Source organism: Chiloscyllium plagiosum, unplaced genomic scaffold (genome assembly GCF_037043375.1).
Source record: "Chiloscyllium plagiosum isolate Xiang-an unplaced genomic scaffold, Cpla_swu_hap1 HiC_scaffold_10, whole genome shotgun sequence".
Classification (NCBI taxonomy): Eukaryota; Metazoa; Chordata; class Chondrichthyes; order Orectolobiformes; family Hemiscylliidae; genus Chiloscyllium; species Chiloscyllium plagiosum.
In genome coordinates this window covers 19,634,575-19,649,135 of record NW_028270148.1, presented here as the reverse complement: position 1 = coordinate 19,649,135, position 14,561 = coordinate 19,634,575, and the positions used below count along the sequence as shown (strand labels likewise).

Sequence of the window (14,561 nt, the reverse complement as noted above, 5' to 3'; positions counted from 1 at the left end):
TATTTTAGATATTCCTTACCAGTTTTCCATTTTAACAATCATCATAAGCCCCTACTGCAAACAGTCTTCCTTGTTCACCTGTTGGTCTTTTCTTTGTTCTTCATTGGCTTCCTTTTTCCACTGAAGTGAAGATTTGTGTTCTTTGCCATCACAGCCTCATTCAACTTTTGTTTGTAGCTTTTCTAGCCTAGCATTCGCCATGTTTGATACCTTGGATTCTGACATTCTTTGCATCATGACTCTACACATTGGTGGTAGTTTCTGGCTGTACTGTTCCATTGTGTGGAATTCCCTTACAAAATCCCATCTTTCAAACCATCCTTCTTGGTCACCACTTCAAAGCTGCATCCAACCATGTTTTTCTGTGCTTGTACATATTCAGGAGAATATAGACCAGATAGTTGGGCGGGAGAGTGGCAGATGGAGTTCAATCCAGACAAATGTGAGGGGATGCATTTAGGCAAGTCTAATTCTAGAGTGAATTATAGAATGAATGGAAGAGCCTTGAGAAAAGTTGATGAGCAGAGAGGTATAGGAGTGCAGGTCCACTGTACCCTGAAGGTTGCTGCACAGGTGGGTAGAGTGGTCAAGAAGGCATATAGTATGCTTGCCTTCATCGGACGGGGTATTGAGTATAAGAGCTGGCAAATCATGTTAAAATTGTACAAGACATTGGTTCGGCTGCATTTAGAGTACTGTGTACAGTTCTGGTCGCCACATTACCAAAACTATGTGGATGCTTTGGAGAGGATGCAGAGAAGGCTTACGAGGATGTTGCCTGGTGTGGATGGTGCTAGCTATGAAGAGAGGTTGAGTAGATTAGGTTTGTGTTCATTAGAAAAAAAGAGATTGAGGGGGGACCTGATTGAGGTTTACAAAATCATGAAGGGTATAAACCGGGAAGATGGCGATAAGCTTTTTCCCAGGGTGGTGAAGGATTCAATAATGAGAGGTCACGCTTTCAAGGTGAGAGGTGAAAAGTTTATGGGGGTTATACGCGGCAGTACTTTACACAGAGGGTGGTAGGTGTCTGGAACACGTTGCCAGCAGAGGTAACAGAGGCAGGCCCGGTAGATTCATTTTAAGGTGCATCTGGACAGATGCACGAGTGGGTGGGGAGCAGAGGGATACAGATGCTTAGGAATTGGGCGACAGGTTTAGACAGTAGATTTGGATCAGCTCAGGCTTGGAGGGCTGAAGGTCCTGTTCCTGGGCTGTAAATTTTCTTTGTTCATTGTACATAACTCTTCAGTTTTATATGTTATCTACATTTGAAGCATTGATAGGTAAGTGCGACTTTTTTCTTCAACTTGTGTTGTTATTTTTGTCTTTATGTAGTGCAGGCTTTGTGGAAGGCCATGCTGACCCCACAAAACCAATAGATTTTATTCCCACCCTGGGCCAAGTGTTTGACTGCGTTTATAGTAGCTTCCAGTACCTGAATTGGCTGCTTTGGAAAAAAAATGTGTTGGTTTGGTGTTGGTAAATAGCTTTACCCTTTTTTAATTTATGTTGCTTTTTGGTTGACTCTGTCATTGTCATCACTTGGAGCCAGTGGAATTATTTTTATTTGTTATGTCAAGGGCATTTCTGACCATGCCAGTATTTATTGCTATCCTTAATTACTTTTGAAGATGCCTTTGAGTCACTCCTCTGAACCATTGAAGCCATTGTGGTGTAGATAGACTGACAGTGCTGTTGAGGAGAGACTTCCAGAATTCCCAATGATCGTGAAGATGTGACATTATAGTTGAGTATGAATGGTGCATAATTGGAAATAAATGTGTGGAGTTATATGTGTGGAAAGTTCCATTGAATGAACTTTTGATTTGCTCCAGTAATTCTTGTAGATGGTACACATGACTGTCATTATGTGCCATTGGAGGAAGAGGTTCCAATCAAGTTAGTTGGTCCTGATGATGTCAAGCCTGTTGTGTTGTTGGATCTGCACTCCTAGATATTTAGAAAATCTTGCAGCATATTCCTGACTTCTGCTTTGTAGGTTGTGGACAGGCTTTGGGAATGAGCATTCCCAACTTTTGACATATTTGTGATTGGCCTACATAAGATTCTGGTGAAGGTAACACCATCGAAGTTGATGGGGAATTAAATAATTGTAATACGGTTGAATATCAAAGGGAGATGATTAGATTCTCGTGTTGGGAGCATACAATACTGGAGCTAGTTAAATTGCTTGGATGAGATGGTGTGTGCTGTCAATGAGATGTACTCTACTATTTATAATTAAGCACTGATCCTATAGTGTGCTGCTGCAGCTGGGTGAAATTATATATTTTGAAATGTGTGTTTGACCTGCTAAGTTGTGTTACACTAAAGCACAGGTAAATGCTCTGTTGTTGAACCTAACTATTTTTATTAAAACAGTATCTTAAACATTAACAATTAATGATTTTTATTTAAAGACTTTTTTTTCCCTTTAATTCAGTTACATTTTTGAATCTGGAAGTAACTTCCCAAAAGAAATCTTTGTTGTATGGTCCTGCTATATTACTATTTTCTGGCTGAAACAGTTTGCTAGTAATTTGTTCCCTTAATCCTTGCAGACTTTTAATCAACCTATATCTTGGAGATATGTAAATCAGCCCAGAATTAATCCATGTCTTGAAGGGAGGTTGGATGACAGGATTGGGTACTTCTCATCTGCTTGCCGAGCAGAACTAATGTTTGCTCAGTAGCTTCCTCTGATTAATGGAACTGACATTATGAACTTGCATGCGTATTATTATAGGCATGAGATAAATGGGTCACCCTAAATTAATTACGTGCTCTGTTGTTTAAAAAAAATTGTTTCAGGCACATTTCTCATTTCAAAGCAGATGTTTGTAGAAGTGTACACATATGAGAGTTAACCGCTGTGAAAAATTGTTTTGTTAAGGTTGACACCTGCTTAACTTGAGTGTGTTTCACATTGTCCTTTAACCACTAGGTGTTCCACTTTTTGATGGATCATGTCACTTCATTGACCCACACACACTCCAGTCTCTGCAGCACTGCCAGATGTTACTTAGCAACCTCACCACCATTGTTAGCTGTTTCCTTACTGAGGCCCAGGAACTGACTGAGCGAGGTGTGTGTATATGAATTACAGTTGCACTGTTTTATGTAAATGGTTACTAATCTGCTATTTTATTTTGTGTGTGCAACAATATTTTTAAATGTTGCTAGTTGTGTTTCTTAAATTATATTAACAAAAAAAGCACCAAACATGTGATAGAGGTATATGACAGTCACCTACAAATAAACATTTTGAGGCCTTCTTTCCAGAAAAATCTCCTGCTAAATATTGTTTGAATATAAAATAATCCTGGAAATCCTTTTTATTAGCATAATAATATTTTCTTCCCACAGGATTGGTTGACTTAATGAACAAGCGCATTGTAGGTACACTCCTTTCTCAATACACTCAGGTTGTGTTGTGGTTCTGTCGTGCTGGCCTACTCCCAGAGGGTTCAGGTAACAGCAACATATTTTAAAAATGCTTATCAACTAAGCTGGGATAACCTTTTTATGCTGCACTTCAGTGAGTTTTATATTATTGATGTTTTTTACTTTTTCTTTAGATGATATTGATGTGCTACAGTTATCCAGGCCCATCTACAACTACCCCATTATACAAAATTATTACACTAACAGACGACATAAGTTGGAGCGTCTATCAAAGTATGTTCTTAATGAATTGTATTTTGGAAATTAAATACGTAATGTGATTCTCAAACCTGCTAGCTTAGTGTACAGCACAACTCTGTTTATAACTTGCTTTATAATTTCTGGTTTTTAAATCCGTATCTTGAATCTATATTTTCTGTAGAAAATAGTTTTTAGAGTAAGAATCAATTTTTTTTTTTAAACAATTGGTCAATGGTCACAAAATAACTTGACTTATTTCATGTTGCACTTTTAAATGTTTGTTTTACCCAGAGGCAAATGGTGTTCAGACTGCCTATTGATTGATGGAATGGTGTCTGAAACTGGGGACCACATAGCACAGCTGTGGAAGAGGGATGAAGGAGGAACAGGAAAATATCCACCCTCAACTCTTCATGTAAGATGTGATTCTTGAATGGCAAATTTAGTGAAATGAAAATTTTGCAGCTGTTAAACTAATATATTTATTTTTCTTAACAACAGGCTCTTCTTGATGTATATTTGTTAGAAAGTGTGGATGAAACAACAAAGCATGCCATCGTATCCTTTAGTTGTATAGAAGGTTGTTTTTGGTGTTCACCGCCTTTCTGGCATTGATGAGTTAGTGTTTGCAAATATCTGACCTACTGTTGAGATTTTAATTATATAGATAATTTAGTTATAATTTGGATTGCTGCACTTTGTTTTGGAGCCTTAACCTCTGATTTACAGGCTATTTATCTACTGCTGGATGTTCTTTCTTCTGTTCCTAATAAGAATGAGTCTTCAATTGAATCTTTTCCACCTGCTTTTGCTGTACCTGTGGGCCTAGTAAACCTTATTCAGGGATTTTGGCTTTTGGATCATAGTGACCATGAGGTAAGTACTCACATTAGAAATAAACTTCACTTTACCCTTAGTTGAAGCAAGTTGTTGTCACTTCTATTGAAATGTTGAGTTACTTAATTAACTCAAGTTCTTATTTGTTCAGTTAATTGTATGTAATAACTGAAACTTGTGACGTCCATGCTAACCACGGTAGTGTGTCCAAAGATGTGTAACATGGCTGAGAATTCTGAACTATACAGGAAATTTTTACTTATATTTTCATTGTGATTCCAGAAATGCAGGAATTAAATGCTTTGAATATGTTTTCCATTGGCCATTATAAATGAAGATGATTAAATTAAAGACTAATTTTTTTTAAGATCCAGACATCTGCTACACAAGGCGATATCAGTAAGCTATGTGTTAGAAGATCAAAAAAGTTACATTAAATTGAGACGAGATGCCGAGTATCTTTAAAATTCATAATGAAATCATTCCTCAATCAAATATTTTTGCAGCATAATTGTCTCTGGAAGAAGGATGGATGGATGATCAGTTGTCGTGTTTATATATAGAGGCATGGATTATAATCGGGTGCCAAATTACTATAACTGAGAAAAAGCTTATCCAATAGGAATAGTCAGCACAGATCTAGCAACGAATCTGCCTCAGCTGGAATTCTTTAAAGAAGTAACTAATGTAGTTATTTATGATCTTCACAAGTGTAAGGTGCTACATATATCTTTCAGTTGTGGGTAATGAAACTGGAATACGGTGATACAACTCACCATAAAAGGAAGGTTTTGCAACTTAAAAAGCAAGTGGTAACATTGCCCTGCACCGTTAAAAATGTCACTTTTGGAGCAGTGAGATTGTTCTGTTGAATCAAGAGAGGCACTAGGAATTTGAGTCACAATGCAGCTGCCTGATGACAGCCCTTGCATTGGCCAAACCAATTTACTACAAACTGGAAAGTATGCAATCTGAACCATCCAAAACTAGAAAGCAGAAAACACCCTTCTATCAGTGGGAGTAGAAATAATTCTTTACAGGAAAAGACCTTTATCCACCCGATTGAAGAACCATCACACTACAGACAACAGCATGAAATCCTTACTAAAGTCAAAAGAACTGAGAGTTAACTACATCCTGCCGATCTGAACTATTGATCTTCAGAATTTTGTTTCCCCCAGTGCTACATGTTTTGATGATAATATTTTTGTTAAAGTCTATTATTCACGCATGTGAGTTGTTGTATTTGGTATTTTAAAGTCACATTGTAGTACACTAATAGTCCTTTCTTTTTGCTGATATTTGTTTAAAAAGTAAGTTTGTTAACAAAGAGTTCTTTTCTAGTAAATGTTGAAATTTAGTGTGAAATACTTTTTGTCCCGAATAGTAGTTAGTGAACAAATTGATCATCCTGGTGGTTTAAATTTTGTGTTTACACATGTGTGACAACTTGTGGAATAGTGGGGTTTAAATATCTGCACTCTTCCCAGTTAAGTCCTAACACAGATGCGCATGAAGGAGGTACTTTCGCCAATCGAGTAAGAACCTGCAATCTACCATCTTGCCTTTTTATTTGATTTTTAAGTCATTTCAACGAAGATGTGCAGAATGGAATATGTTATATAGTGTGGGTGAACAGCCATCCACATTGTATACCACTTTATATAAGATCACTGCTACAGCCATCAATTGTAAAGTTACATGTAGTTTTGGTTAACTTGCCCACAACAAGGATACTGCTGTATTGGAAGAGAATTAGTAAGAAGTGAAGTAATGCATTGACAGCTGCAAAGGTGATTATCTTGACATAGATGGTGATCTTGCACCGATACTCTTTCCTGGAGCCAAGGGCTAGGAATTGAACTAAGATAGACTTTGTCGTAATTTGTTTTTAAAAAATTTTCTTGTCTATGCCTTCTATTTTTAACATAGGCATCGTGGTATGGTGATTTTAAACACATTTCACTTTTTTTTAATGCACAAGAGACAATAAATTACTATTCTAGTCTATTTCACATCTAGATTATATTTAAGGAAGTACAATAAAATACTGCTTCACCTGGAAGGTATGTTTAGGACCTTGGACAGAGAGAAGGAGGAGGTGAATGAGCAGGTATTATACTTTCTGTGATTGCATGGAAAGGTATACAGGGGAATGAGGAAATATTAGGAGGAACAAAGGACTGGACCAAGGTTTCATTGAAAAAATGGTCCTTGTGGAATACTGACTGGACGAGAGAGGAAGATATGTTGATATATTCTACTGGACATGGCAGAAATGATCCTTTGAATGTGTCAACTAGTGTGATGCGAAATGAAGACAGAGGGATGTTGGTCCTTCCAGAAAAGAGAAGAATAAGGAGTGAGGATCGAAGTGTGAGAAATGAAAACGGAAGTTGCTGTAAAAGCTCAGCAAGTCTGGCAGAATCTGTCAGCAAGAGCGGAGTTAACATTTTGGGTCGAGTGATCCTTTCTCAACTGACCCAAATGGTTATCTCCGATTTCTCTTAATAGATACTGCCAGACCCACAGAGCATTTCCAGCAATTTTTGTATTTGCTTCTTATTTATCTCATCTGCAGTTCTTTTGGTTTTTTTTTAGTGCGAGAAACTGTTCAGTTGGGGTTTAGGGTGCTGTCAACCACAGTGGGAGGGGCACCTTTGATATGGAAAAAGAGGTCTTGTCAGAGGCATCCTGGTGGAAGGCATGTGCAACAGATGCAGTGGAGAGATTGGGGAAATGTAAAATCATTGGAACATTGCAGCATACGCAGGGCAGAAATGTTAGCATGGAAACAAGGTGGTTATTAAAATGGCAAGCAAGATCTGAAGAAGAGTCATTTTGCACTTGAAACAGTGTCTCGTTCTCTCTCCATAGATGCTCCCACATGAGCTTTTCCAGCATTCTTGTCTTTATTTCAGATTTCCAGCATCTGCACAATTTTGCTTGTATTGTTCTATAGCTGTAAAGGTGGACTTCTACAACCGTTTTTCATTGGAAAAAATGAAGGTGGCTATCACATCCTGGATCTATTCATGTCACACCTGGTTAGAGACAAAAACTGCAGATACTGGAATCCAAAGTACACAGGCAGGAGGCTGGAAGAATACAGCAAGCCAGGCAGTATCAGGAGGTGCAGAAGTCAATGTTTCGGGTGTAACCTTGTTTCAGAACACATGCCAGATCTGGGCAAGACCAGAAGCAAAAGGCAAAATTTTAGAATGCTCATATATACGAAATAAGGATAGAGGCAATATATTTGAGGAAGCCCTCAAAGCGAAATCTTGAAGACATAATTTAAAAAATAATGAATAGCATATAAACCAGAGGGAATGATCACCTGAAACAGGGTTGGTTCGTATGGAACCAGGTACATACTGAAATGATCAAGTACTGCATGGTATGATTCTTCTTTGGGCACCAGGCGATGTCTGAAAGGTGGAGCCCTTTGCATACTCCACATAATTTGTCCTCTGTGAGATTCAATTATGTCTGTCCTCAGCTGATCATCAATCCTGGGACTGGATCCTGAGCTCTTACGGAGTACCATAGCGGGGAGGTAATTTTTGTGTAGTTAATGAACCAATAGCATTTCCCAGGTCTCTCAGTTCCCTGTCCAAATTTTATTAACATTATTAGAATCATAGACAACACAGAAACAGACCCTTAAGTTCAATATGATTCTGAGACCCTAATTAGAATTTGAGTAAATTTACTGCCAGGTTACCTGTCTCCTTGTCTGGAGTACAAGGGTAACAGAATTTGTTTACTAAAGTTTTCTATAGATATTTCTCAGACAATAATTCTCTTTAAATTTATGTTTCAAGATATGCAAACAATTTGGCTATTAGTTGATTTGGCTGAAGCAGGTAGAAGGAGGATAATGTGGAGTATTAACACTGAAAATGGGATGAATGACCTGTTACTATACTAAAAATGCTATGATTGACACATGTTAATGATCAAAGTATGCATAGGTATTTAAGATAATTCAGTATATCATATAACTGTAATTACCATGCCAATCAATGGAGTAATGTTTGATGAACCTGAATAAGTATGATATGGTAGTTGAGCTGCAGTTGAAAAATCTTGCATTTGATCTGTTTCTTCTTTCCTTGTTCCAAAGAATGCCTTAGATCGTATTTTGCATCCAGCAACTAGCAGGTCACTGTCCTCATGGCAGCATGTCCGAATCTTACAAGCCTTGATGTGCCAAGGAGAACATAGAAAAGCCCTTCGGTACATGCAGGCAATGAAACCTTCAATGGCCAGTAGCAGTGAGGTTAAACTTCACCTTACTGTACTGCTATTTAACAGGTAACTCATTTCTTCATCACGTTATTTTTAGTAATTCATTTTGTTGCTAGTGTAATATTCCTTTTATTCATTCAGTTACGAGATTGCATTCAGTTATATATGCAGTTCCAATAAGATGGTAGTTCTAACAGCCGTTTTCTAAGCATAAACCACTTTTTGTGTGTGTGTTCTGGGAAGAAAAGGGAACATCTCAGGCCTGTTAAGCAGAATGACATGTACTATACCTCTTAATATAAGTTGCGTTTCACTTCGTCACACCAGACGTGATTTGTTATGTGCTTCAAGTAGTAGCAAAGCAACTACATCACTGAGAACAGGAAGGTGCTGGTGTAGTCATGGTGAACTAACAATCTAGAACCCCACGCCAATGTTCTGGGGATCTGGAGTTTGAATCCCAATATGGTAGTTGGTAAAATATAATTTCAATTAAATCTGGAACTTTTTCTTTTTAAAAAAAAAAGTCATAATGGTGACCATGTAACAACTGCCAGTTCTAAAAATCCATCTGATTCGTTAAAGTCATTTGAGGAAAAAAATCTGTCATCCTTACCTGGCCTACCTGTGATTCTGGAGTCATAGCAATGTGGTAGATTCTTAAGTAGGGATGTGCAATAAATGTTTGCCAATAATGTCCATATCGCATAAAGAAATTTCTTTTAAAAGCTCCCAAACATAGAGCTATAACATAACATTTAAAATTAGAGCTAGGCCATTTAAGTGTGATATCACAAAATATTCCTTTACTGAAAAGGTAGTGGACATATTGAGGAACTCACCACCATGAAAGTGTTCCGCATAGGGCAGTTGAAAATTTCAAAATTAAAACTGCTAGATTTTTAATTGGGCAGCAGTATGAAGGTTATGGAACCATGGAATTAAGATGCAGATCATTCATGATCTAATTAAATAGCAGACTGGGTTGAATATCCTACTCCTGTTGAGAAATGAAGGCCTTTTAGGTTAGCCATTTTATCAGTTCTCTATCCTCTATCTTCTATTCTCTATTTTAATAACTGGTCTTTCAAAGATTTCCATGTTGTGTTTTGCCCTAAAGCTTCTTGAAGGTAGGTTGCACATGTTAAATGTTCAATCATTGTCTAAAATTAATATTAAAAATAAAGCTCAATGCTTGTTCTAAAATATAAAGGTGCATGGTGGAGGCCTGGCATCTACTTCGACTAAATGCAAACAGAATAAATGTAGAAGATTTGCTGAAGCACATGTATGAGCTATGTCAAGAGAATGGACTGATGGAAGAATTACTTAAACTCCCTTTCACTGCTACTGAACAGGTAAAGTATCCATAAATCGCATTTTTAAAGTCACCTGCAGATGGGAGGGAAGGTTAATTTTTAGCTGTAATTTGAAAAAACATTATCATTGAGTTGTCAGTTTAGTAGGAAACTATTCGCTGATAAATCAAGTTTGTTATAAAAGCATTTTAATCACAATTTTGCAGTATTTTATATACTTTGATATACTATGTATTTGCAGGAGTGTTTGGAGAAGTTTTTGAAGAAGAGTGGCAATCTTCAAAACCAAGAATTTCTTTTAGTTCATCATCTTCAAAGAGCCAACTATGTGCCAGCCTTGCAGCTCAATCAGTCACTGAAAATGAATTTGGTAGGTTGAAAGCGGTTTTATTAATTGAAAATTGTTTTAATAATTGGAAACTGAGTTTATTAATTCAGTCTCTAAATTTGCCAGAGCAAGTCCCCAGGGTTGAGGAAAAACAAATCCGTCTGATATGTATGAAATGTCTGCTTCCAACCCCATTTTTGTATAGCTGAGTGTAAATAGCAGTTTGCTTTCTAAAGGTGCTCTGGTAGCTCACATTATTATTAAATTTAATGTTAAAACATGAAGCATGATTACAAATTTTACCATTGCCTTTCAAAACTTCTATTCATTGATGTTTTAGGCCTTCTTGTTTGTAACTAGCAAGAAATGTTAATTACCCATCAAAAATGCCATCTAAATGCGGTTTTCTGTGAAGACACGCCAAGTTCACAAACTCTTTGTGCCCCTGGGTCACACTATAGAACAGTGAATCATCTGCCATAAAAATAAAATAGTCAGATTGATCACTGGAGTAACAGTTGCCTGAAATTGAGGAAGTACCAGAATTAAACCGAATTTGTAACTTTTGTAAGCAATATGGTGAAGTCTCTCCAATAACCCCCAAATGAAATTTTACCTTAACTGCCAAGCTACCCTCCATTTGGCCAAGTCTGTAATTGACATGGCCAATTTGTCTATGACATTAATTGCTTTCAAGTTAGCTTAATGTGTGCTTATCTTTGCTTCTTTTTAAGTCAGATTTGGGAAGACGTACTTGTCAAACTGTTTGTTGGAATTTGAAACTGCAGAGTTTAGACAAATTGCTAAAATGAGAGTAAATCTAACGGTGTTTAAATTTGGCTCTGGTTAGGTCGGATTTTTTTTTTTCATGGGATAAGGGAATCGACATCCCAGAGGGCAGTTAAATGTTGACCAAATTGCTGTGGGTCTGGAGTAACCTGTAGTCTAGGTAAAGATAGTAGTCTCCTTCCCTAAAAGACAATAGTGAACCAGATGGGGTTTTTTTCATAACAATTGACAAGAGGTGATCATTAGACTCTTAATTCCAGATTTTTGTTGAATTCAAATATCACCAGCTGCATTGCAGGTTCAAACCGGAGTCTCTGGATTAACAGTCCATTGCCTCCCAATCAACTCATGTTGCACAATATATCTCCATTATGTTGCATTATACCTGTCGTTTCACACAATCTAGTGTTGATTCCGTGGCATGAAAAGGAACTAGCTCTGGAAAAAGAAAGCTGAGGTAAAGCAGGGAAATGAGGGAAATAAAATATTTCTTAAAACTTTTTTTTCAGAATGATCGTGATCCTCAAATTCGAGAAAGAACAGCTGCAAGGAATTCCATTCTGGAACAGTATGGCAAAGTTCTTCCAAGGGTTCAGAGAAGGCTAGCAAATGAACGTGCAAAACCTTACCATAATTTAGCAATTTTACGTGAAGGTGTGATCATACTTTTGAAATTTTGACGTTTTGAAACCCATGTTGTTTAAAGCAGTCGAAAGACTTTGTTTTCACTAGGCCATTACCACCGAAGAAATGCATCTTTATTCAAGCATCCAGAAAGTCTGTGGAATCAGGACATTTTGGAACTTGTTATTCAAGCAGTGTTAACAATGCACCACCCTCAGCATGAAAAAGTTACCCCTCGAATCCCTTTTTTAAATCTTTCCCCTCTCGCCTTAAATCTATGTCCTCTAGTTTCGGATCCCCTGACCCTAGGAAAAGACAGTGACTATTCACCCTATCCATGCTCCTCATGATTTTTATAAACCTTTATTAAGTCATCCTTCAGCCTCTGACACTCAGAGGGAAAAAGGCCCCAGGCCATTCAGCCTCAGATTCTTCAGTCTCAGCAGCATACTTGCGAATCTTTTCTGAACTGTTTCAAGTTTAACAACCTCTTTACTATAGCAGGGAGACCAGAATTGAATGCAATAATGTAAAAATGGCCTCCCCAAATCCTGCACAGCTGCAACATGAGGTCCCAACTCCTTTACTTAATGTTCTGACCAATGAAGGCAAGCATGCCAAATGCCACTTTCACCTGTCTACTTGCAACTCCACTTGCATGGAACTATGTACCTGTATCTCTAGGAGTCTTTGTTCAGCAACATTTCCCAGGGCCTTACCATTAACTGTATAAGTCCTGTTCTGGTTTGCCATACCAAAATGTAATGCCTAACATTTATCTAAATCAAACTCCCATTTGCCACTCCTCAGCCTATTGGCTCATCTAATCAAGGAGATTCTGTCTGTTCACCAGCATTACAGCTGCCTTTACTGTTGTCTACAAGTGTGAATGCCTTACACCTTCTACCTAGTAAAGCAGTACGGTCCTTCCTGTAATCTTTAGCAATTAGAGGCTTGGCTGTAGGATGCCAGAACAGGACATGCAATCGCTTTCATTTTACTGTAACTTAAAGCCTTCAAACCAAAACATAACAAAATCTTATAAGTGTCATAACTGAACATTTGCATCTCCATTGTCTGACATATTGAATTGACACCTTTGGATGCGGGTATTTTCTTGTTCTTTCATGTGATGTGGGCACCACTGAGAATGCCAGCATTTGCTACCCATCCCTAATTGCTGTTCATTTGTGTGGCCTGATAAGCAATTTCAGAGAGTACTTCAGAGTCAACCACAGAATAGCAGATTCCTTTCTCAAAAGGGTTTTCAAGAACTATGTACATTCTCATGACAATTTGATCTTTTTATGGATTTTGTGACACCATTACTCATACTAACTTTTGGTTCCAGATTTTTAAAAATTCATTAATTGAAAATTGGATTAATTGAATTCCAATTCAGTCAGCCATTCAAATCCATGTCCTTATGTCATTTTCTCCCCTGATGTTTGTGACATCTAACCAAAGCATTGTTTGAGGGTGGCTTCTTTCAAATTCTACTATTTGGTCTATCTTTCCATTTTTTGCTTTCTCAATGGCTGCTACATATTTGTTTTAACTGTAAAGTATTGACTCTGCTAAATCTTGTGGATCTTTTGAAAACAGTTACACGACCCAAACCATTATCCACTGTGGCAAGACGAACAACTGCAGGAAGTGTGATTACTCGTGCAACGTTTATTAGTACAGTGCTTTCAAAGGTTAATGAAGTGTGGCTAAAAAGTGAACAACGAACTGCTCCATCTCCTTGCAACAGGTAACAAATTCTGATGCTGTGTTGTCAGTCCTGTCTGTGTATAGAAAATAGCTAAGGATGGTTCTCTTCTGTACAGTTGAGTAGGAAATGTAAAATATATAATGGCAAATAAATTTGGTTAGTAAAGGTAGGACTGGGTAAGTTAAGATACCTGCAGTTTTGGGCCAATAAAAGATTTAACTCAAACACTAAGTGGTGCAACGATGGGTAATTCTTGTAGAATTCGTATGTATTTTATCTGGAATGCAGTGAATAACTGGTGTAGTATTGATGAGTGAGAATTTCTGACATGGGAAAGGGGTGAAAAAAATTTCCAGTTTTTAAAGTAAGATACTGGTTGCCCATCAATCTTCGAGTAAGGAGCGATCTTTTGTTTTCCAAAATGTAACAAATTGAAGCTTTTAATCAGATTTGGTGTTTAAAAAACAATTAAAAGTAATTTATGGGAAAACTAACTTTGGTAGAAAAAGGGCCAATCAAGCTTTTTAGCTTCAGCAGTGGAAATGGTATGGGATTTGCATTTCGGATTAGCTGAACTAACCCTATCAACTGATAAGAGTCAAGAATAGAACAATTAAAGACAGCAAAAGAGGAGATAGCTGTGATAATGTTTGCAATTAACAGTAATGAACTGTCATCGAGTCATAAAGATGTACAGCATGGAAACAGACCCTTCAGTCCAACCTGTCCATGCCAACCAGATATCCCAACCCAATCTAGTCCCACCTGCCAGCACCCAGCCCACATCCCTCCAAACCCTTACTACCCATATACCCATCCAAATGCCTCTTAAATGTTGCAATTGTACCAGCCTCCACCACTACCTCTGGCAGATCATTCCATACATGTACCACCCTCTGTGTGAAAATGTTGCCCCGTAGGTCTCTCATATCTTTCCCCTCTCACCCTAAACCTATGCCCTCTACTTCTGGACTCCCCGACCCCAAGAAAAAGACTTTGTGTCTATTTTTCCTAACCATGCCCTTCACAATTTTGTAAACCTCTA

At 37.7% G+C, this 14,561-nt stretch overlaps 1 protein-coding gene across 4 annotated transcripts in view; it reads left to right on the top strand.

Moving 5' to 3' along the window:
- Nucleotides 1–14,561, top strand: part of ahctf1 (AT-hook containing transcription factor 1) — a 100,945-nt gene that overhangs the window by 46,617 nt on the left and 39,767 nt on the right. For all 4 annotated transcript variants that reach the window (XM_043695441.2, XM_043695439.2, XM_087991176.1 and 1 more), the window contains 11 exons: nt 2,948–3,088; nt 3,370–3,474; nt 3,582–3,681; nt 3,940–4,063; nt 4,150–4,206; nt 4,378–4,524; nt 8,615–8,805; nt 9,953–10,097; nt 10,300–10,428; nt 11,685–11,829; nt 13,405–13,555. In XM_043695441.2, coding sequence (XP_043551376.2) covers nt 2,948–3,088; nt 3,370–3,474; nt 3,582–3,681; nt 3,940–4,063; nt 4,150–4,206; nt 4,378–4,524; nt 8,615–8,805; nt 9,953–10,097; nt 10,300–10,428; nt 11,685–11,829; nt 13,405–13,555 — 1,435 coding nt within the window. The remainder of the gene's footprint in view (nt 1–2,947; nt 3,089–3,369; nt 3,475–3,581; nt 3,682–3,939; nt 4,064–4,149; nt 4,207–4,377; nt 4,525–8,614; nt 8,806–9,952; nt 10,098–10,299; nt 10,429–11,684; nt 11,830–13,404; nt 13,556–14,561) is intronic.